This window comes from Centruroides vittatus, unplaced genomic scaffold, assembly GCF_030686945.1.
Source record: "Centruroides vittatus isolate TY-2023 unplaced genomic scaffold, ASM3068694v2 contig_18, whole genome shotgun sequence".
Taxonomy (NCBI): domain Eukaryota; kingdom Metazoa; phylum Arthropoda; class Arachnida; order Scorpiones; family Buthidae; genus Centruroides; species Centruroides vittatus.
In genome coordinates, this window is record NW_027121101.1 from 6,815,944 (window position 1) to 6,838,068 (window position 22,125).

Sequence of the window (22,125 nt, forward strand, 5' to 3'; positions counted from 1 at the left end):
TTAAAAATTGAAGGAAAGATTGATGGAAATTTACCACAAAATTTATCCTGCTGTAAAGTGAAAATTTGTATTGTAATTATAAATTTATGTATTCACTATGATCATATGTTTTAAACTTTATAAAAAACCTGTAAACATTATAAAAAAATAAGACAAGCAAAAACAAAACACAAAGTTTTGATTTTGTTTTTGATAGTCTTAAAACTGCAAATAACTACACTTTCCAGAATATATGAGAAATATGCAAGGAAGTCTACCTTCCCTGGCATAATAGGAGGCTACCACTTGGTGCATAGGACATTAGTTTTTCTGATTAGACAATTTTCTGATTAATTAGGTATCATTTAAATATGATTTGTAAAAAGCAAAAAATTTTTGAGAAATTAATTAATTATATTAACATATTAAACAAACATAGTATTTTATTGTATTTTTGTGTACTTCCAGTTGTTTGCCTTTAAGTAATAAAGGAAATAAATAATAATGCTTTGTTTCTCTTCTGTGCATGCTAATATATCACACAGTAGTATTTTTTTTTTAAAGAAAACAAAAGAATGAAGAACAGTTCTTTATTATTATTATTGAATTTGTATATATTATTAATGTTAAACTCAATGATATAGTATTTTCGGTTTCCATATTGTAAAGATTGACTTGCTCCCTACAATTTATTCAATTACGTATAGAATTTATATTTATATATACATACAGGCACACATGCACATAAATAAAATATATAATAATAAATATATTATATCAATGTAAGTTAGTCATAGTAAATTTGATAATTATATATATATATATAAATTTTTTAAATTTATAGTTGATAAAAGTTTATAACATTGTATTTTCTGAATTATAAATAGGCTTAAGTTAGAAATTGAGAGTGTAGAACTTCAACATAAAGAAATTTTAACTCAACAACAATCACGATATAATGCTGAAATGACAAATTTATTGGATCAGTTACAAGAAACAGAATGCACAAAAGAGACACTGGAAAAAGAGGTTATAAATTTTATTATGCTTTTAAATAAATTTTTAATTTATATAGATAACTATAAATCTAAATATCTATTCAAATTTTTAAGTTAATTTTATAACAAAATTTTGATTGTATCTTTTCACATGTAAAAAGTTTTTGAATATTAATTTTTTTATATATTGAATTTTGAGTTATACTGTGTAAATAATAATCATTAACAAGGTGGTATTTTTATACTGATTTTATCATTGTTTTGCATAACACTATTAATTATGTAAATTTTAATTATTATATTTATTGTCAATCAATCAATCAATCTTTATTATTTGATATAATGGGTGTTATTACAAAGAGGTTAAAGAACATTGTTATTTTAAGTTAGATACATGAACAAAGAAATTATATAATTTATACAGAGTTAGCATGGCAAAACTATCATCGAATAAAATTTGGTAACAAAAATCAGATGGCAGTGTAGCAACTCGAACATCCAAAAGATATTTATTGTATTTTTTCATCTCAGTAATTTAATAAATTTTAGAAAATTATATGTAAAAACTTGCAACCTCATTGTGATAAGAAAATTATGTAACTACAAATTCTTACAATTCACGATAAAAAATTTCAACAATTTATTTTGTACAATAAACCAGGCTATTAACATGTGCATTGTGAATGTGCTCATCATTTCTTGAGTATCAAAGAAAGTTTCCCATTTTTAAAATCAATGTTTAAGTGATGATTAAGATGATGATAGCTTTTAATGCAATGGTACATTCATGTAGAATGTCTTGAAGTTGTTTAATAATTTTTTTTTACCATGTGCATTTCAAAAAGATAAACATTAATGTTTGACAGTTGATGTTTAATCTCACAAATATATTAGGACTTTAGTACTTTTGTTTGCAATTTATTTTTAATAAGATGTGAAACACTTTATGAGCATGAAAATTGTTTTGTGACGTTGTGTACTATATTTTACATTGAATTGAAATAGATGTGTATTTATATTTTTGAAAATAATTAAATATTTCATCTATTAAAATAAATAAATTATTATCTTATGGAAAAACATTTAATAACATTTAAAGAAAGAAATAAATAAGTATTTTCAAAAATATAAATACACATCTATTTAAATTAATAAAGAAATAAATAAATATCATTTATTGATTTTATTAAATGTTCTTTTACATTCTGATTATTTGGGAATGTGGATGTTAGGTTATGTAATTAATGATAAAAGGATATTAATATATTAATAATTTACATATTATTGTCTTATTAAACCCACTTTTTAGTACCTAAAATTTATCTGAAAATTAGAATGCATTCTATAAGCTGAATGTGTCTTATACTGTAAAGAATATTTTTATCTTCCAAAAAACAATGTACAAAATGTGATACATTCAATACGGTGCTGGGAACTCGGTAATAAGAAAACAAATTCAGAACATGAGAAATCTGATGTTAAAATTTTTTAAAATTGCAAAATCATTTTGTGAGTAAGACATTTTTCTGTATTTTTTTAATGCAATATATTGTGAAATAATAATAAAATAGGAAGCTTTAAGACTTAAAACTGTTTGGCACAAATTACATATTCTTCATTCAGTCTGCATTTAGATATAATAATGTTCCATAATTGATTGCTTATATTTTTTTCAGTTATTTTTACAATTAATGGTATCAAATTAAAAATTGTTTAACATAAATTATAACAACAATAGTAATTATTTTAAATTTATAATATTAGTTATTTTCTTGTAGATTATGACACTGAAAGAAAAAATAGAACAAACAAGAACCGACAGGTAAATAAATTTTATAAAATATTAAAATTTTTCAAAATTCATTTTTTTATGATATATTGAGTGATTTACTCTAATATTGGAATAAAATATTAAAAAATTATTTGTGTTGATATTTAGTTATTATAAAATATTCAAAATTTTAAAATTTTTACTAATCTTGGATAATGAAATATATAGAAAGATCATAATTTTTTTAAAACTTCTTCTAAATACAATAATTGTGCTAAAGTATAAATCTTGATCAATAGATCATGATTTATACTTTAGCACAATTAAATTATAAATTTAGTTTATTTTTAAATGTCATTACTTGTGCATAAAAGAGAAGTTTTCTAAAATTTTTTTATATTTGCTTATTAAATTTAAAATAAGCTGTTTAAGATAATCTTATGATGTTTATAATACTGCTTTAACTTTACCATTATAAATAAAAGCTTTTTATGAAATTGGTTCACAATTTAAAAATATTAAATATGAGAAAGTAAAACTGAATTTTTACTTCTATTAGTTAATTTATAAATTTAAAATTAAATTTTGTTTTTTATGTATGAATACACAAACACACAGAAGGTTCTCCACTTGATTGCTTTTGGCAATTTAACTTTATAGCACTTTGAACATTATTTTGTAATTTATTATAATTTGTATACAATGTTATCGTTATGTATGGAGTCTGTACAGACCCCGTACATAATGATAACATTTTGGAAAGTCAGGAAAAATCAGGGAATAAGATTTTTAGCAGAAAAAGTCAGATAAAGTCAGGGAATGATATCATATGTCAGGGAATCTGTAAATACCGTGGAATCCATTTGTTACTCTCTTTTTTTTTTTTTATCTGATACGTCTTTAAATTTGGTTTGGTATAGGGGGTATACAAAAACTGGAGCAACCAAAAGAATGGCAAAATTTGTCATGCTTATATTTCGTAAACTATAATTGATAATTTAATGATAAAAATTTTGTTGGATAGAGTGTTTATGTTCATGTTTAAATTAGGATGTGCAGCTGTGAGGAGGGGTTTGCAGTTGTGTGAGAAAATGGTGGTGGTGCACAGCATTTAGGCAGTGTATAACTTTGGATTGTAAAAAGATAGGACATTGAAATTGGTGTTGATTTACAGAATGATAGGATCTACAATATTATTTAGAAATAATAATCAATAAAATAGAATATGTAAACTTATGAGTCGATAAGTGTGCAAGTTGAAGAAAATTTTCACAATGTCTAAGAAATTGCAAAGAAAATATGAACAGAAATGTAAGAAACATATATTGTTGGAAAGAAAAATTTAAAAGGAATCAGAAAAGCTTAAAATGACTAATGTCAAACAATGCAAGTTGAACAGAGATCGTAAGAAAATCAAGCACATCAACTCTGATGCGAATACTTCAAATGTGTCATTGCCTGAACCGATAGATTGACTCTTGATAACTGCCAAGACTTTATTTGTTTACATCTTATTTTTCTTCTAATAACACACAGACAGATTCATGCCTTAAATGATTGTAGTTGGTTCTCATACATAAAGCAGTCAGTTGATGTCATGGTGGGAGGCAAAGAACTGTCAGTTGGTTTAACAATATTGTGTACAAGACATTTTGGACCATGTGGCAGGCCTCATACAGTTCATGTATTTTTATTCATTGTGTTCTTTGCTGCTGGCCACATGCAATATGTGAAGATAATAATTCTGCCAATTTTGACAGATTGATGATTTTGATATGTTTTTCCTCTGACTACAAATTTTCATCTTCAGATGGCCCGTGGAATTTCAAAGTCCACATTTTTTGGAAGTATACCAAAATATCACCATAAAATTAAAGTTGGGTTTCAAAAACACCACCACTTTTCTGCCAAAACTCTGCCATTTCCATTAGTTTCAGGGAGGGATGGGAAGAAATGTAATGAACTTGAATGGGTCCATGCTGGACCAAAAATAGTGCATGATAAGTGATTTCTCCCTCTCGTGGAGTGTGTAATTTATTCTGTTTAAATTATTTTGAATTTCCCACCTCCTGTCTTTAAGAAAATTCGATTTTATGATGTGATATGAGTCTTTTTCTTATTTAAATAAAATTTACAAATTAATTTTAAAAAATTGTGAAATTTTTTATATGACATAGAAATGATGTAGCTAATTAAGTGATTGATTTTAAGCAAAATTTTTCATTTTGTAAGTGAATAAAGTGTTTTTTAATAAAAAAAAAATTATATAATTGTGTACAAAATGGGCTTAAATAGACTTGGCCGAATATTACATAATGGAAAGGAGAAATATGGAGACCTTAATAGGTCAGGGAATTGTGTTAATGTCCTAATTGGTCAGGGAATCACAGATGGAATTATCTGTATGTACCCTGTATGTTTGTTTAAAATATTTTAGTTGCTCAGATAGATTTTTCTGGTAACATACTTAGGGTCACTTTTGACTGCACTATTTCATTTTTATGTAAAAAATTCTACTTCCACTGAAACATTTCATATTGGTTATTGAGTTACTGACAATGCAATTTTTCTTATATATAGATTAAATTATATATTTATATATTCATATCTGAATTATGAAGCTGGTTTTTTAGTAACACTGCTTCATAGGCTCAAATGAATCATTGATTTAACGTAATTGTTTTAGTTATATTGTTAGTTAATTTTTTTTTTGTTTGCTACTTAATAATACAATTTATAAATTGTATAATATTTATAGTTAATTTACGGTTTTATTTTTATGTTCGTGTACATATTTTTACAATGTGTATTTATGATAGTATTTTTAGTGTATTTATTTGAAAAATATTTTTATCAATAAATTATTGTTAAATTTGTTTTTCATTATAAATAAAAACTATTTCATTTGAGTTATATAATTTTATAAATAGTGTTAACTTTATAAAAACTTGATATTTTCAATAGAGAGATATGTTAAACAGTATAATAATGAATATAGTAAATTGAAATATGAAATATGTATGAAAACTTTTATATTCACGTTTCTCTAATTTATGATTTTTATTACCAAAGTAAAAATGTTTTTCTTTCTGTCAGTCTAATATACTGTTTTTTCTCAATACAGTTACTTATGTTATGATGAATTGTGAATTTGCTATTCAGAGAACAATTTTTTAAAACATAACAACATAAATAGAAAAATTTTAATATGATTTATTTATATGAAAGTTTATAAGTTAGAAAAAATTTTAATATTATACAATATATATATTTCAGAAATATAAAAATTTTCTTAAAACATTTTTTTTAGTTCTATAGAACATCAAGAGGCCTTAAATGAAATAAGAAGAGCACATGAATGTGAAAAACAGTTGCTTCAAGATGATAATAGGAAATTAGCATTAGAAGTTGAAAGGGTAATATTATAAAGCATATTTTTACATTAATGTCACTGTTTGTTCAATGGACAATATTATTTATTTACCTGAAGTTTTTAATATATAATTTTTTGTTTTACATTAATTCTCATAATTATTTTAAATAAAATAATACATCTTTAATAATTTAAATGATTTTAAAACTATAAAACTTCAAAAAACATTTTGTTCAAGATTAAGAAAGCAAATGACAAGACAGATTTTTCCAGGATTAGAACAAAATTTATTAAATTGAATTAAATTGACTAAAAACAGTCAAAATAAACTAGAATTGGATTGAATAAATTTTAATTTCAGGTTAAATTTTGTTATTAGTTTTTGTATAGTTTGTACTTTTTTTCACTACATTTCCCTATTGGCAAATTTCAAATTAAAATTTTTTGTGAAATCCTTTTCCATACCCAGAGTAGTAAACCTGCCAAATTTAGTGACCAAAAGCTCAAAATAGGGAAAATTTAATTATGGCTACCTGATATTTCATTGATATTTTTATTGCAGACAATTTGCAGATCACAAATTATACAAATTATGATTGAAATAAGAATTAATAACAAATACAGTTTTCAGTTATTCTTTTGCCAGTTACAATGCATAGTTCCTGTAATTTTATCTAAAAGACTAAAACTTACCAAAGGATTTTGACTATGAAAAACAGAAGTTTGAAAGACTTATAATAAAATTAGAAAATTTTTAAATTTAGAGATAACATCAAACTTTTGCAACTTCTTAGATTGTGAAGAAGTTCAAAGCATCATATTCAGTTCACATATTTATTATTACAAATAAGAAAAAGTTACACATTCTTATATTAGTTAACTAATAAGTTTTTATTGATGCATAAAGATCTTTTATCTCAGCAAAATTTACCTGACACTTGTCATTTAAAATTGTATAACAACTTATTTTGGAATTACATGTGATCAACAGATTAATCTGATTATTGAGATAGCAAAGATATTTTAAATTATCAACTTTATTAACTATTTTTGTTGTTATTAAATTAAATTTTCTTTTTATAAATTTAATATCTTATACTTGTATTAAAATGTTTTCTTAAAATATATTGTTATTTAATAATACTAAAATTTACTATGTTCTTTATTTAGACATTATTATGGCAATTTTATATTTTTATAATTTAGATAACAGAATTGATAAATAGGCAGCAAGAAGACAGACGGCGTTTAGAAGATGACATTATTCAAATCAGAGAAAAGAAAGAATCTGTTTCTCAGTGGGAAGCACAAATTAGTGAAATCATTCAATGGTAATAAATTTTTTAAAGCTAAAAATAAATATAAAAAGGAAATTTGTAAATTATTTAAAATGTCATTTTTCAACATCTCTATGTGAAATTCTTTGATTGATATAGGGTTAGTGATGAAAAGGATGCACGAGGCTATTTACAAGCATTAGCTACAAAAATGACTGAAGAATTAGAAAACTTAAAAATGAGTGGTGTTATTTCTTCTTCTACTATTGTAAGTATTTTATAATTTAGAAGTTAAAAATAATTAGAACTGTAATTAGAACAACTGTTTTTTATAAAAAAATTGTTCTAATTGTGAAAAATTTCTTTTTATCTGCTAACATTCAATAATATCTGCTTTATCATAAATTGTATTAATTTATTATTAGCTATGTATTTGCATAAATCTGTTTAAGAATAGAGAGAATAGTGCATTTTAAATAGAACATAGGTCTGAAACTTTTAGATTATTTTTTTAGACTAATTAAGACCAATTCTTAAGTAATTGATTAATAGAATTTGATCTAAATGCAAGCAATTGTGTATTAAGATTAATAATTAAGAAATTAGTTAAATAATTCAGATAATTTTGAAGAAAATCAATCTAGTAGGATTCTAATCTGCAACTCTTGCATACATTACCAGTTATGTTACCCAGACTTTTATTCAATCTGTTCTTCAAACTTTTTTATTTCGTAAATAATTTTTATAAATTATGAAGTAAAATGTGTTATTTATTTATTTATTAAAGTTATAAATAATAATAGTTTCATGATTTTTTTATATTTGTATTTATGTAATATTTTTATTTTAATATAATTAATTTTAATTAATTAATTATTAAATTTAAAATAATAGATAAGAAAAAAAAGAAAAACTTTCTATTCATAAAAACAAAAGAAAAAAAATGAAAATAACATCATTTACTTTTATAGCACAATATGGTTCAGATAGTCAAACTGAAGTTTAATTGAATTGCATACTTTCACTCTAGATTTTCTACATTTGCATGTATTATATATATATTATAGACTAATATAAGTTTTGAAGACATTAATCATTTGAAAATGAAGTAAATGAGACATATCCTTTTGATTCTTTCTGTAATTTTTTGTTAATGTTACAGAAGCATGATAGAATCAGTAATGGAGTCATATGTCAAATAATTGTATATTACAGTACAGTTCCTTTCATTTGGAAAATTTATAATATATATAATATTTATAAATTAAATTTTTTTAAATATTTCCAAAAAATAGACAATGTCTATATTCTGTCTTTTCTTCACATCTCAAAAAAAAGTTTTTTGGTGTAGTTGGTTTTCATTTAGAGGATTTTTTAATTGTGCTGTTGCCAGAGGGGATTTTAATAATTTATTTGCATATTGAGGTGAATGAAAAGCCTATAAATAAAGATTCTCTTCACTGAAACACTGCTATTTTCCTAAGATGTGAAAAAAAGGACAGAATATAAATATTTTTAATATACTGTCAGTTTGTTGGAAATTTTTAAAAAATTTCTGTTATTGTTATTTTAGCCATTTTATCAAAATTATTATACAGTCAAACCTGTCTATAACAGCACCCCAAGTAACCAAACAACTCTTCTGTAATAGACAAGTTACCTATTATAGGTATCCCTTGATTAATGCGATTAATAAATTTCTCAATGTTATCACATTAATCAAATACAGTGGTACTTTGGTACTCGACTGAATAATCATCACTCACTACAAACAGATTTTCAGTTAATAAGAAATATTTTTATTTTAACTTTAATTTTTTTATTCATTAATTTGTAAAAAAGTTCTCTATGATAAAAATGATTAACCAATTTAAAAATAAAATAAAACTTTACAACTGCCTACCTTTGCCAGACCAAATTATACTCAATTCAGTCTGTTTTATTCATAAATGAAAAAAATAACAAACTGTGTGCAGAACACAATCACCAGCTTGTTTTACAACCATTTCAAGTGGGTGAAGTGTTTCAACAATACATGTCTGTGACACACTAAGATTTGTTGCAAATTCATGTGTTTTTATTTGTCAATCCTTAACAATTTCTTTCCACAATTTCTCTTTAACAGCTTTTGGGAGCTCGTGCATTTTGTATCCTTCTATTTAAAATTTTCCAAACAAAACTTTCAAAACCACATTTGACACATTCAGAGTTTACTAGCATCTTACCCATACACAGTACGAGTATTTTTTACTGTTTGTAGAGTGTGATATCCTTTATGAAACTTAAAAGCATGCAAAATATGCTTGATGTGCATTTTATCTGCAGACATTTTGACTTGATTTTATTCAAATGAAATGTGATGTAAAAAAACTTTAAAATAATCTCACATCAGGAATAATATGTTAAATTTCACAACTTGTAATTACATCACATATTTATGTTAAGTAAAAATAGCTGTTAATAAAAATATGCAAAAACGTTCCTATTAAATTCCAATATTGTAATATTAGTTGTATAAATAAAGTATTTTGCTATTCTGTATTACTTATGTGTATTTTTTCACTTTTTTTAAAATGATTTATACATGCTAGACTTGTAAACTTCTTGTTAAATTTGTGTTAAATCAGTTAAAGATACCTATTTTTTAATTATATGGTCCAATTTTCCTTTCCATTTCTGCATTAGACAGGTTTCACTATATAAAGGTTAATTTATATTAATTTTTTGCAAAAAATTCAAGGGACCAAAGAAATTTTCCATTAATGACCGGTTTTTACTATATATATATTGTACTATAACATATCATAACTAACCTATATCATAATTGACTGTATATATATATATATCATAATTGATATCATTAGAATCAGAAAACAGTTTAGTTTAATAGTAAATTTTAAACAGAAAATATCATTTCTATTTAAAGGATAAAAATTGGCGTAACAGACGATCTCAAAAATTAGATAAAATGGAATTGCTAAGCTTACAATCAAGTTTACAAAGTGAAATCCAAGCCAAACAGGCTGTAAGTGAAGAATTAAGTCATGTCAGAGCAGAGTTGATTGCTCATCAAAAGTAAGTTTTATTAATTTTATTTTGGTGAATTTTCATTGGAAAAATTTTAAATTTATAAATCTATATCTATATAAAAGGGAACTTCGAGATTATCAACAGAAACTTGATGCATATAGAAAAGACAATCAAAAGAAAGAAAGTAAAATTAGGGAACTTCAGCAAAGACTTGATTCTGGTGAAGGATGTATGTATTTATTATGATATTTGTATTAAATATTTACTTCTAAGGATTTCAAAAGGTACAATTTTACAATTGATATAATTGAAATCAAAACAAATTCTGCTTTTACTTTCTATAATTTTATTCAGTTTAGTTTATAGTTAATGAATAAAAATATAATTTAGTGGAATTACTATTTAATAAATATTAATTATAATTTCTATAAAATAACACAATATTTTTTAATTTTAACATGAAAATCAATTTGATATATTATCTAACTATATGATATTTGGAGACAAGAGATTATTTTTTTGCCTGTAAATAGCATTTTTTTAAAATTTAAATATGATTACAAATTCATATCTATTCAGTACTTGACAAAATTAGGTGATATGTTTTTAAATACAAAAAAATATTTAAAAAATTTAAACTGAAATGAATTGACTTCTATGAACATGGAATGTATTCTTGCAAGTCACATGTAAAATCATTAAAAAATTTTCATTAAGATCAGAGTCCTAATAATAATTAGCATATTTATTCCACATAATTAAAATTTACAGATTTTATTGATATAATATATGTTTTCCAGTTACTGATTTTTGAGTAAATATATCTTATGACTTTTAATTATATGAAAAAAATAGTAAATTAGAATGGATTAAAAATTTGTTAAAATATTTTCAACTTTTCTTCTAATTCAAATAACTAACTGTTCTTTGTCTTTTATCTTACTGAAACAGACCCTCAAATAATGGAGCTTCTGCATTGTCTAAAGGGTAAATTTTAAGTTCTTTTTATCTTTAAATTTATTATTGTTTTATTTTTTTTTTATTTCCAAAAAGTTTCTAAATTTTAAAAATCATGCATGATCAAAAAAGTAACTATTTTACTGAAAATAAATTTTTATTCTTCAAAAATTCTGCCTGTATATAAGCTTTATATCATTATTAGTATTTAAATCGATATTTTATAAAATTTTAATATATTTATTTCCCAGAATTTATAATTACTTATAGGTGTTTCATGAAATTTTTGGCTAAATCTATCTGCATCTTATAATATTTTAACTGTTTTCTTTTGCCTAGCAGTTATCTTTTAATCACAAGCTGATCTTGAAATAATCTATTAAAAATGCAAATGTATCAGAAATTTGATGTAAAGATAAAATTTTTTATGCAGTATTAATCAATACTATATGTGATCTCCTATGAACTATTTTATTTGTAAAAATTACTGTATTCTAGTATGGTTTATGTAATCTTCTCACAACCCAATTTTTTTTCCAGAAATTCTAAGATATTGCTTTTAAAGCTCTGCATTGTAAAGTGCTGTGTGCTTTAAAATTTATTTTCCAATTTTGTAAAATTTACATTTTTGCATTGATAAAGTGTAAATTCTTCAGTCCTTTCATGGTTGTGCTGTTTCAAACCACTTTGTGAATGTCTCAAAGCAGATTAGGTAACTGAAGGTCACTTAACAAACATTATCTTAAAAATTCACCAAAAATCAAATTTTTATTATAAATGTATTTTAAAAAAAATCATATTTATATACTATTATTATTTTTTTAGGTACAATATTTTTCACTTGTTCGTATTATAAATTTTCAAAAAAAAAAAAGTTATGACTCACATTTACAACTTGGAAATTTATGACATTTTGAAATAACAAAATTTTTCAGTTTCTTTATTCCTTTTTTGAACTAAGCCAGTAAGATAATGAATATTGTTCTGTACATTTTCATATAAGGTTTATGCATGTAGTGTTGTTGGTTTCTGAATTATAACACATTAGCCCTGCTTTACTCATGTCAAGCAGATGAACGTGTTTAGTTGTGTGGGGATCTCACAGAAGCAAGTTTTTATTTTAAATTTGTGAAATTATCAACATTGCATCAAAAAAGTAAGATTATCTCTTTAATTTCTACTCTAATGATGTAAAATACTTGTGGATTGACAAAAATGTGTTGTTTATATTTATTTTAATGTAATTTGATCCAAAAATACCAAAAAAGTAAACATATCCAATTTTATATAGCTGTAAGGTTTCACAGATTGATGTAGGATTTGTCTGTAATTGGAAATTAGTAGATTGTCTTTCAAAGTCAGGATAGTAAAATTTTATTACTTTTGTAGGAGGGTGTCAGTAGACTACAAATCACACCTACTTCTAATGTAAACAAACCACAAAGTATTTTATGACCACAATAAAATGCTGGTTAGTTGATCAAATTACAATGTTATTATTTTATTGTACTCAGAAGAATGGTTTCTTTAATGTTTAATTAACAAATAGTTTTGTTAGATCTGATTAATTTTATATTTTAGTCACAGTTTAACTGGCATTCTGGTAACCCCAAGGTTTCCAGCACGCTGGTCTCCTTCGCTTTTAATGTGGTGTGTTGGTTGTCCCGCGAAAATACGTTAAAAACTAATTTTGATTTTTTATTTGAAGAATTATTATAAAATGTGACAAGGAAAAGAGAATTGCAAAACACCAGGGGATCAAACTAAGTTCCAAATGTAACATAAAAATGGCAATTGATATTGCTAAGTTTTCAAACACTTTTAGATTTGAAAATAGCTGTATTAATTATGTAATATTGTGAATTTAAGAGAAAGGTCTGTAATACTCTCAATAATCTAGCATTGATAAAAATTTTTTGAAATATTTTAATTAATCTCAAATTTAAAATTCTCAAATGGAATTGGTTGTTTTGTATATAAAAATTAGATATTGAAGAAAAATATTTAAAATAAAAAAATATAAAAAATTGTGGAAAATGTTCTAAAGGTTTAAATAAATTTATTTATTTCTGAATTTTTAGCATTCATAGTGTTTTATCCTCAAAGTTAGTAGTGTTTGAGTGTTTTAACTCTAAGAAATTTTTTATATTCTTTAAAATTTTCTTCTGTACCTAACCATATTTTTATATTCTGTTCTCTGTGTATTGTTTATACAACATAATTCATTATGGAATTATGATGGTAAACATATTAGTCATGTAACAATATAAGTGTGAACAAATGATATGAATGTTGTAATCTTTTGTTAAATAGTGGATATAAGTTAATGGCTTCTATTTATATAGTACTGTTTTTATATTCCAAATGAAAGATAAATTTTTAAGATTAAAAATTTCTTACAAAATTATATACAAGTTTTAAAATAACAACAAATTGATGTTTGTTGTTGTTTTAGAACTTTTTACCTCAGAAATATTTATTTTATTTATTTATTTCATTTTATTTCATTACATTTAGAGGAAAAGTCTTGATAGACATTTGATTTTTGACCTCTTACAATAACATATCATAAAAACAAATAACACCCCTTAAAACAAAAAATAATACAGAATAAAAACAGGCAACAACTCTTAAAAGATATACAGTACTGTTTTACATTTCAATTTAAAATCAGAGAGATCAAAATGTAAAAATTTATCAAAATTATTAAGATTTTGTAATATACAATAAAAGAAAGATTGTTGGGATAGATTTAGATGATAAAAAGGAGGAAAAACATAAGTAAATGAGCAAAGTTTTCTAGATGAAATTTGGAGTGAAAGTCAATCTTGATAAATAAGTCCATTAAAATGTTTGTAATATATCAACCAATCAAAATATTTAATTCTCTCGAAGAAAGATGGGAAGCCCAGGTGAATTCTAGCAACATTAGAGTCAACAGTGAAAGGCAGGTTACATATCTTGTTAAACGTAAGGTAAATCTTATTTTAATAGCAAATAGCAGAAGTAATCTTGTGTAAAAGGGAAGGTGCAGCCATTGACCAGATGGGCAGTATATAATCAATGCATGATTGAAAATTAGCATAAAAAATGGTATGCAATGCTTTTATTATTAAAGATGGGCTTACAAAATCGCCATAAAATATTATGTCTGATAGCCAGGGATTTAACTAGTTTATCAATATGATTTTTGAAAGTAAGTTTGGTGTCAAAAACTGTCTAAATCACTAATAGAAGTTATGTAATTAATTGGATTAGAATCGATGTAAAAAACAGGTAATGGAGGATTACGAATCAAAGCATAACACAATCATTGTTTTTTCTGTATTAATTTTCAGATTTAAACATATTTATTAATAGTTAGATATTAGACTAAGATAGATGGATCAGAACAGATTAATTTTTTGTCAGTGGCATAAGCTATAATATGAGATTTAAGATGGCAGAAAAGTTCATTTAAATATATTGAAAAGAAATTGCCACTAAGAATAGATCTTTGTTGAATACCACATAAAGGAAGAAAATCAAGGAAAGTATAATCACCTATTTTAATTTTATACGTTCTTAATAAGAAATAATTGTTGAACCAAGAATGAATTGCAGGATCAATATCATATTCACCTAGTATATTAAGAAGGATATTAGGTAATACAGAATTGAATGCACTGCTTATATCAATATATACAATGTAACATGGTTGCTTATTTTGAAATTGTTAATTATATAAGACAAACTTTGTAATAAGTTTGTTATTGTCAAATGGTGGTGAATGTCTCAAATGTTGAAAGGAAGAAGTTTACTTGATAAAGGAGAATAGATTTTATGGCAGCGGTTCCCAACCAGTAGTCCACAAGAGCTAAAATATGGTCTGCAAAAGATTTAAAACTTTTATTCCCACATTGATACAAACTGAATTTAATTTTTACTAAAAATGTTATGTTTTCTATTATAATAGTACTGTTAAAGCATGTTACTCTTGAGTTTAACGATTACTTATGTTAAAAGTTTTGATTAAAGTTTATTTTTAGATTGATAGTTTATTTTTCTTAAACCTTGTGGTCCCTGCTAACAACAATGAAATTAAAGCGCTCCCTGGTCAAAAAAAGGTTGGGAACCACTGTTCTACGGTATACATGATTTTAAAAATCTTTAACATTGCAGGGGAAAGTGTGATGGGTCAAACAGTGTTTTTATCCTTTTTTGGAATTGGAATAATTATTGATGAGATCCATTGATTGGGTACATCACTAGATTGAATGTAATGAGAAAAATGTTCAGAAAGTATAACAGCAGAAATAGATTGGATAGATTTATGAAATGCATCTGGAATATGATCTGGACTAAAAGTAGATGTATTAGTAAATTAATAGCATATGAGACTTCTGAAAATGAGAAGGAAAAAGAATATATTTACAAAGAAAAGGTTAGTGGTTTGTAATTGCCTTCTGGAATAATATTACACAATTTTTGTTTAAGATTAAGATAAATATCATAAACTTGATTATCATGAAACATAAAAGACGTATTAGGAGTATTCCTAGAGAACTTTGGTATGAAAGCCCAAAAAGTCTTGGGACCAGAGGCAAAAGAATTGGCTGTTCTATTATAATAATTAAAAAAGACAATGAACATTCCTTATGATATCATTTTTGTATAACTCGATGTAGTTATCGGTCTCTTGGATTGCCAGATTTTTTCCACTTGCACCATTAGATACTATCAAAAGTATCTAAGAATATTATGTAGTTGTTTAAGATGAACATAAAACCATTTGTATGAAGAAACATTGATTTTATGTAATTTTAAATACTTTTCAATGGTTGAACTTAAAATATTATAGAAGAGATTGGTAACAACAGAAACTGGCAAACGACAAGATTCTAAGAATGACCAGTCCATAGAGCATATATATCTAGAAGTGGCTTTTTGATTAAATTGTGACCAAATAGGAACTTTAATGAAATGTTTAGTTTTACAATTTTCAGAAAAAATTGAAATGTCTAAACAAATAGCTGAGTGATAAATCTCCACATAGAATAAGTCTTTGGTTATGTATAGTTTTGAGGGAGCATAGAAAACGGTGTAAAGTTTGAAAAATACTCATTCTTTTAGGATGACAAGCATAAATCAAAATAATAATAAATTGGAGATCTGGAATGTTAACAGCTATAATGGAGTCCCAGTATTCAAAAATTTTGAATACATGAAGTGTTATAGGGAATATTAATAATATGCCACCACCTTATTGATTTTGATGGGTAAGAGAGAAAATTTAAAACCCATTTGGTTAATAAAATTGATGTCATATGATTCATGAGATATCCAGCTTTCAACAAGGATGTAAAAATCGAAATCATCATTAAGGAGACTGGGTAAAGTTAAAAGCTTATTATTTATCAATCTGACATTCTGGAGGAAAATTCTGAATGAATTATTAGAGAAATACATAATATTGTGTAAGTAAGTATCAAAAGTAATTCTTACATAAAAAAAGTAAATGCAACAAATACAAAAAACAAAACAGCCCAGATGATAGATACACTTTCAAAATATTAAAATTAAGAAAAAGAAAAACTAACCTGTAAAAAATGTTCAGAATTAAAATCAGTTAATGAACAATATGCACCATCTAAATTAACAAAAAATATGGTTGAAGATAAGATGGTTTTAATATCTTCTTGGGTGAGTCCACTTATTGCAGGGTGAAGACAGTATGTAAATGAGATACCTCAGTTGAACGATGCAACAAAATATAAAAAAACAATCGACTCTACCGAAGTAGAGACAAGGGATTGGAATTCAGAGATAAATAATAAGTCTGTTAAAAAGTATTCAGAATTATAATCAATGAACAGTATACACTACTCAATGATAGGGCCAGATTAAATATTGGGCTAAAACTTGACTAATTAATTACACATATGTAATTTGGACTAAAGTTAGGCAGTAGTTTTGCTGTCATCTTTTGTTAAATTTAATAATTAGAAATAAATAAATTAATATTTATTTCTGATTATTAAATTTAATACAAGATGGCATTATAACTGCATATCTTTAGGCCAAATTATGTAACATCTGTGTAATTAATTAGCAAGTTCCAACCTTGATAGTTAATTTGACATTATATGTGTTTTATTAATAATATAAAATTATCATGAGATAGAGATTCTACATATCTCTAGTGAATAATTTATTTATTTCTGTAATTTGTATAAAATGGCCTATTAAAATCTAGGTAATAACTGTTTATCATTTATCATACCTTAATCAGATTATTATTTATATCTTATATAAAATTATTTTATGATATTTTATAAATCACTAATTTGTTAATTAACATTCATATTATTTTTTTATTTTAGTTTTTGACAGACCATCCTCACAAATGTCATTTCTTGATCAATTCCTTAAAGATACATCTCAGTGTTTGGCAAGAAGTGAAAGTGGAGATTCTGCAGAAGCAGGAGATGAAGCAGACGTTGAAGACAATCAACCTCCATCTGTTGCTAGTAGCAAATCTAATGTTTCAGAAGCAAGTGCTGTAAGCAATTTGTATACATAATTTCTTAATTATATTTTAAATAGTAAATTAATAATATTTTATATAATAAATATAATATTTCCTTTCTCAGCTGTCTCACTGTCTAATGTTGGATTCACATTAGAACTACCAAATCTGGTTTTGATGGCTCAAAATGCAAACAGTACTTGCCAGCTGGTCTGGAAAGATGATAAAACCATCCACATATTTGTCCACTGTGCAGACTGGCACTTTATGTAAACAATAAGAAAATTTATATGTATGAGTGTTCCAAAAGTTAGGTTAACAATATTTATTTAAAACAATGGCATTTTGTTAGTTGATTTTACAGCAAAATAATCAATCATGTGTAAGAATATATAAAGACACCATACAAACAATACCTATCAACAAGATAAGATTGTATTTTTTGTATCTATAATGAAGGCTTTTGGTTAAAAAAATCCATACACAGTTGTTAAAATATCAGTTTTCAAGTCTTGAAGATTGTTGTTTATTGCAGTCTTCAAATACACAAATCTACCCAGTATGGAACTCAGTTTAGTTCCTGGAACACTCTTGTTTGGTTTGTTGTTTGATTTTGTTTTCTTTCTATTCTCTCCATTAAATGATCTCTCATTTCCATGCTTAATAATGATGTTGGGCATTACATTGTAAAGTACTATTTTTAGTATCTTAGGAAACCGACACTAACTGCGGCCGGTAAAACTTCCGTTAACCTAACGGGTACTTTACACGGATTCGAGATTAGTTTGCCAGGCCTGGACTTTTACACGTGCACCGAAAAGAATTAGTAAGAATAACGACAAATATCAAGTCAAAGCAAAAGTTTCAAATATATTTAATTAGTAAATAGAATTTACTATGTACAATTGTCTATAATCCAAAACAAAATTTATTAACAAAAATCAACAAGTCAACCCGACAATAAACTCAGCTACTTAGCTTAACTTAATATTAATTCCCCTTTGAAAATTCGACAAACCAAATACTTAGGAACTATGAACAGAATCTCTTACGAACTAAACGTCTATACCTCACTATACTAGGAACCTATTTCCTCAATCCTTTCGTTATCGTCAAATTGAATTCCTCTTTAACACCTTGGATCGCCTAATTCTCAATCTGGACATCGACCAGGAATCACCTCACTCTGGAAATCGCCTCGATTTGGAACTCACCTCGTCTTTCTTCGGTTAGTGTACTGGTTTTATGCTGTGAGGTGACGTCACAATTCAGCTGGGTTACTCCCCTTATTTACATACATAGTTTTCTAACATTAAGTTTCTTTCTGGCAGCTTTAATTTTTCGACAAAATCTTACAAACCGTTTACAAAGTATTTAGCACAATTTTCTGGGATGTTATGACGGTTTAGTAAGTATTTCTTTACTATTGAGTGAGGGGATTCCCACCTCCATTTTTTTCTATGCAGACTGTTTATTTCCGCTGGGCAGTGCAAGTGCGCGAGATTTTTTTTTCCTACGGCGCTCGTTCCTTTGCGAGTTGGTTTATCTTCTTTTTTCGTTACTAATAAGAGAGTGGTGGGGAACCTTCGTCCTAAATAAACATAAGCCCCAAACAAAATATAATAAAACGAAAAATAATAATAAAATAAAATTAACGCTCAGACTCGGTTCCTTACAACGTTATTCATATATTGTCTTTAGACAAGGCTATAGGTAGGATAGAGAATAAGAAGAAATATAACCAAGCATGATCACTTATTTGAAAGTTTATTGGTTTGGTCTGATCATGGTCAGATTAAACCAATAAACTTTCCAAAGGAGTAAGGGTTATCATCTCTGAGGGATGCTTTCCCCCTGGCTGCACACAAATCTATCCAGAGAGATTTAAAAATTAGAAAAATTGAAATAACTAGGTAAGTATTTAAAGTGAAATGGCTGTAATCATGGCAAATGCTTTCCTTTGGGTCAGACTACTTTTTCCCTTTTTCTCAGCCTTGTTAGCTGTTTCATTTGTTTCAATCTTCCATGTCATTTTAAAATGTGATGACATGGCATTTTATCTTATCAATTGATTTTGATTTGCTAGTCTGGTAATTGACAAAAAGTCGTCAGACAAACTGATCTGCTGGATTGGAATAACAGTGACTACTGGCAACTCTTGTTGTCATTACAGCTGAGTCTGGCATTATTAGTATGAATCCAGTTTAAAGCAGAGGTGCACAGTTTTAAGTGTTTTCCCAGGCTGCAGTATTGTAGCTAAAATATATTTATAAGGATAATAAACAAATATTTGTGTGAATCCAACAATATATAACTAAGTTAAATTTAAATATATTGTGTAGATTTAAATTAAAATAATTCTTTAAAAATCAATTCTTTAAATATTTTTTCAAAAAAAATTGATGAGACTTCATAGGTTAAATCCGAAGAAGTTAACCGATGTTTTTTTTGTCTGGACCGCATTTCATCAGAGACAAAAACTTTTGAGTGTTATAAAGTGAATAAAGAATAACAAAGATAACACTCAGAAGTTTTTGTCTCTGATGAAATGTGGTCCAGGCAAAAAAAAACATTGGTTAACTTCTTCGGATTTAACCTATGAAGTCTCATCAATTTTTTTTGAAGAAATATTTAAAGAATTGATTTTTAAAGCAATATAAAGAAAACCACACCATTGATATAATACATATCTATTCTTATAGTAAAATAGTCTTAATATATTTAGGAATATTTGAGTAGGCTATTAATTTTAAAATATTTTTATCAAAATTAGATGGCAGGCTATATGTATGCACCCCCTCATCAAAAAAATATTTTTTTTTAATATGAAATTTTAAGTTTAACGGTTTTTAACTCTCTTGTAGTCATAAGAAATAATTTTGTTTAATATATAAGAATTATTTTAGATAAATATTGAAACATTAGTTTCTGATGGTTAAAAAATAAGAATATGGATACATACTTAGATTTATTACTTATATAGATTCATTCTATATGTTTAGGTTTTAACAATTTTTAGAATGAATAAATAAATATATATCCTGCATTTATTGAAGAAAATATTTTTGTTTTTATTAAATCTATTTACAATTAAACCTGTCTATCTCAAATCTCACAAGAACAAGAAAAAAATTCAAGATAGACAGAATTTGAGATATAGAGGTTCCTACACTGTAAACAGTAATAGGTTTGGTCGGTGGTACTGTATTGCATTAATACAATAGCAAGTAGAGTACTATAGATACTTATATAAGTATAAATAAAACATTTTTGATATACCTTAACAGAAATAGTTTGTCAATAGTTCTTATGTGTGATTTTCTTCAATCAATAAGATGCAAGCCAAACTCATCACCAATCAGAGAAAAACAGTATGTAAAATATTGGCCTTTTAGCAGAGAGAGAAAACTTTGTCAATTGGACCCATCTGTGGTCAGACGATAGGCCACTTGCCATATAAAACTACTAAACGTAAACAAGTGGCAGACATTAATGTAAGCTCTCATCGGATAACAGCGGACCTAAGTGTAAGCTGTTCTCGAAAGAATGGTTTGTGATCGGTCGGAAGTTTCCGCCCAAAAAAAACCTTAAGTTGCAGAGCAAACGGGAGAGGGAGGAAAGAAGGGTAAGAGACTAGTACACGGGAGTCTCCGGCACTTGGAAAACCCACTGAGCATAGAGAGTGTTCTTCTATGGTAAACATCTCAGGGACGGGTTAGTGTGGAGACTGGACTGACTGTGCAGTTGAGCCAACTTCACAGGCTGACTGAGGCTTCTCCAGAGTTTAATAGTTCCCAGTAGCCAATCCAATACGCGAGACACGACACTTTGTTCTACTGGCGTCCTGTATATATTATTTTGTCGAACGTGTACATTCTACGTATTTTGTTTTGTAAATAAACTGTGTAAATATTGTATAATTTGAGTGTGGAGGTGTGCTTTCCATCAAACCTGGATCAACTATATCAAGTCATGATACATAGGGCAGACCAACCCAAAGAGACAGAATTTGGGAAAGAATTTCACTAGATCTTCAGTGTAATTGCAATTATATACTGTATTGCAAGAGATGCTTTTCAACCACAGTTTTTGCTGTCAAAATGTAGTCACTGATCTTTGAATTTGTAATTGATACTTTAATTTATAATTTGACACATAGAGGTTTTGGAAGAAAATTATTTGAGATAAACATGGAAAGTATACAGTATTGAATTTAGCCTGAAAATGCAGAT

The 22,125-nt window shown here is 26.1% G+C and overlaps 1 protein-coding gene across 7 annotated transcripts in view; it reads left to right on the forward strand.

Moving 5' to 3' along the window:
- The window catches only part of LOC136969637 (serine/threonine-protein kinase Genghis Khan-like), a 190,014-nt gene that overhangs the window by 84,117 nt on the left and 83,772 nt on the right, over window positions 1-22,125 (forward strand). For 2 of the 7 annotated variants that reach the window (XM_067263897.1, XM_067263901.1), the window contains exons 17-25: window positions 867-1,008; window positions 2,756-2,799; window positions 6,059-6,164; window positions 7,328-7,452; window positions 7,558-7,666; window positions 10,325-10,473; window positions 10,551-10,657; window positions 11,380-11,415; window positions 17,748-17,926. In XM_067263897.1, the coding sequence (XP_067119998.1) occupies window positions 867-1,008; window positions 2,756-2,799; window positions 6,059-6,164; window positions 7,328-7,452; window positions 7,558-7,666; window positions 10,325-10,473; window positions 10,551-10,657; window positions 11,380-11,415; window positions 17,748-17,926 (997 nt within the window). The remainder of the gene's footprint in view (window positions 1-866; window positions 1,009-2,755; window positions 2,800-6,058; window positions 6,165-7,327; window positions 7,453-7,557; window positions 7,667-10,324; window positions 10,474-10,550; window positions 10,658-11,379; window positions 11,416-17,747; window positions 17,927-22,125) is intronic. The other 5 variants (XM_067263899.1, XM_067263903.1, XM_067263902.1 and 2 more) reach the window with 3 other exon arrangements.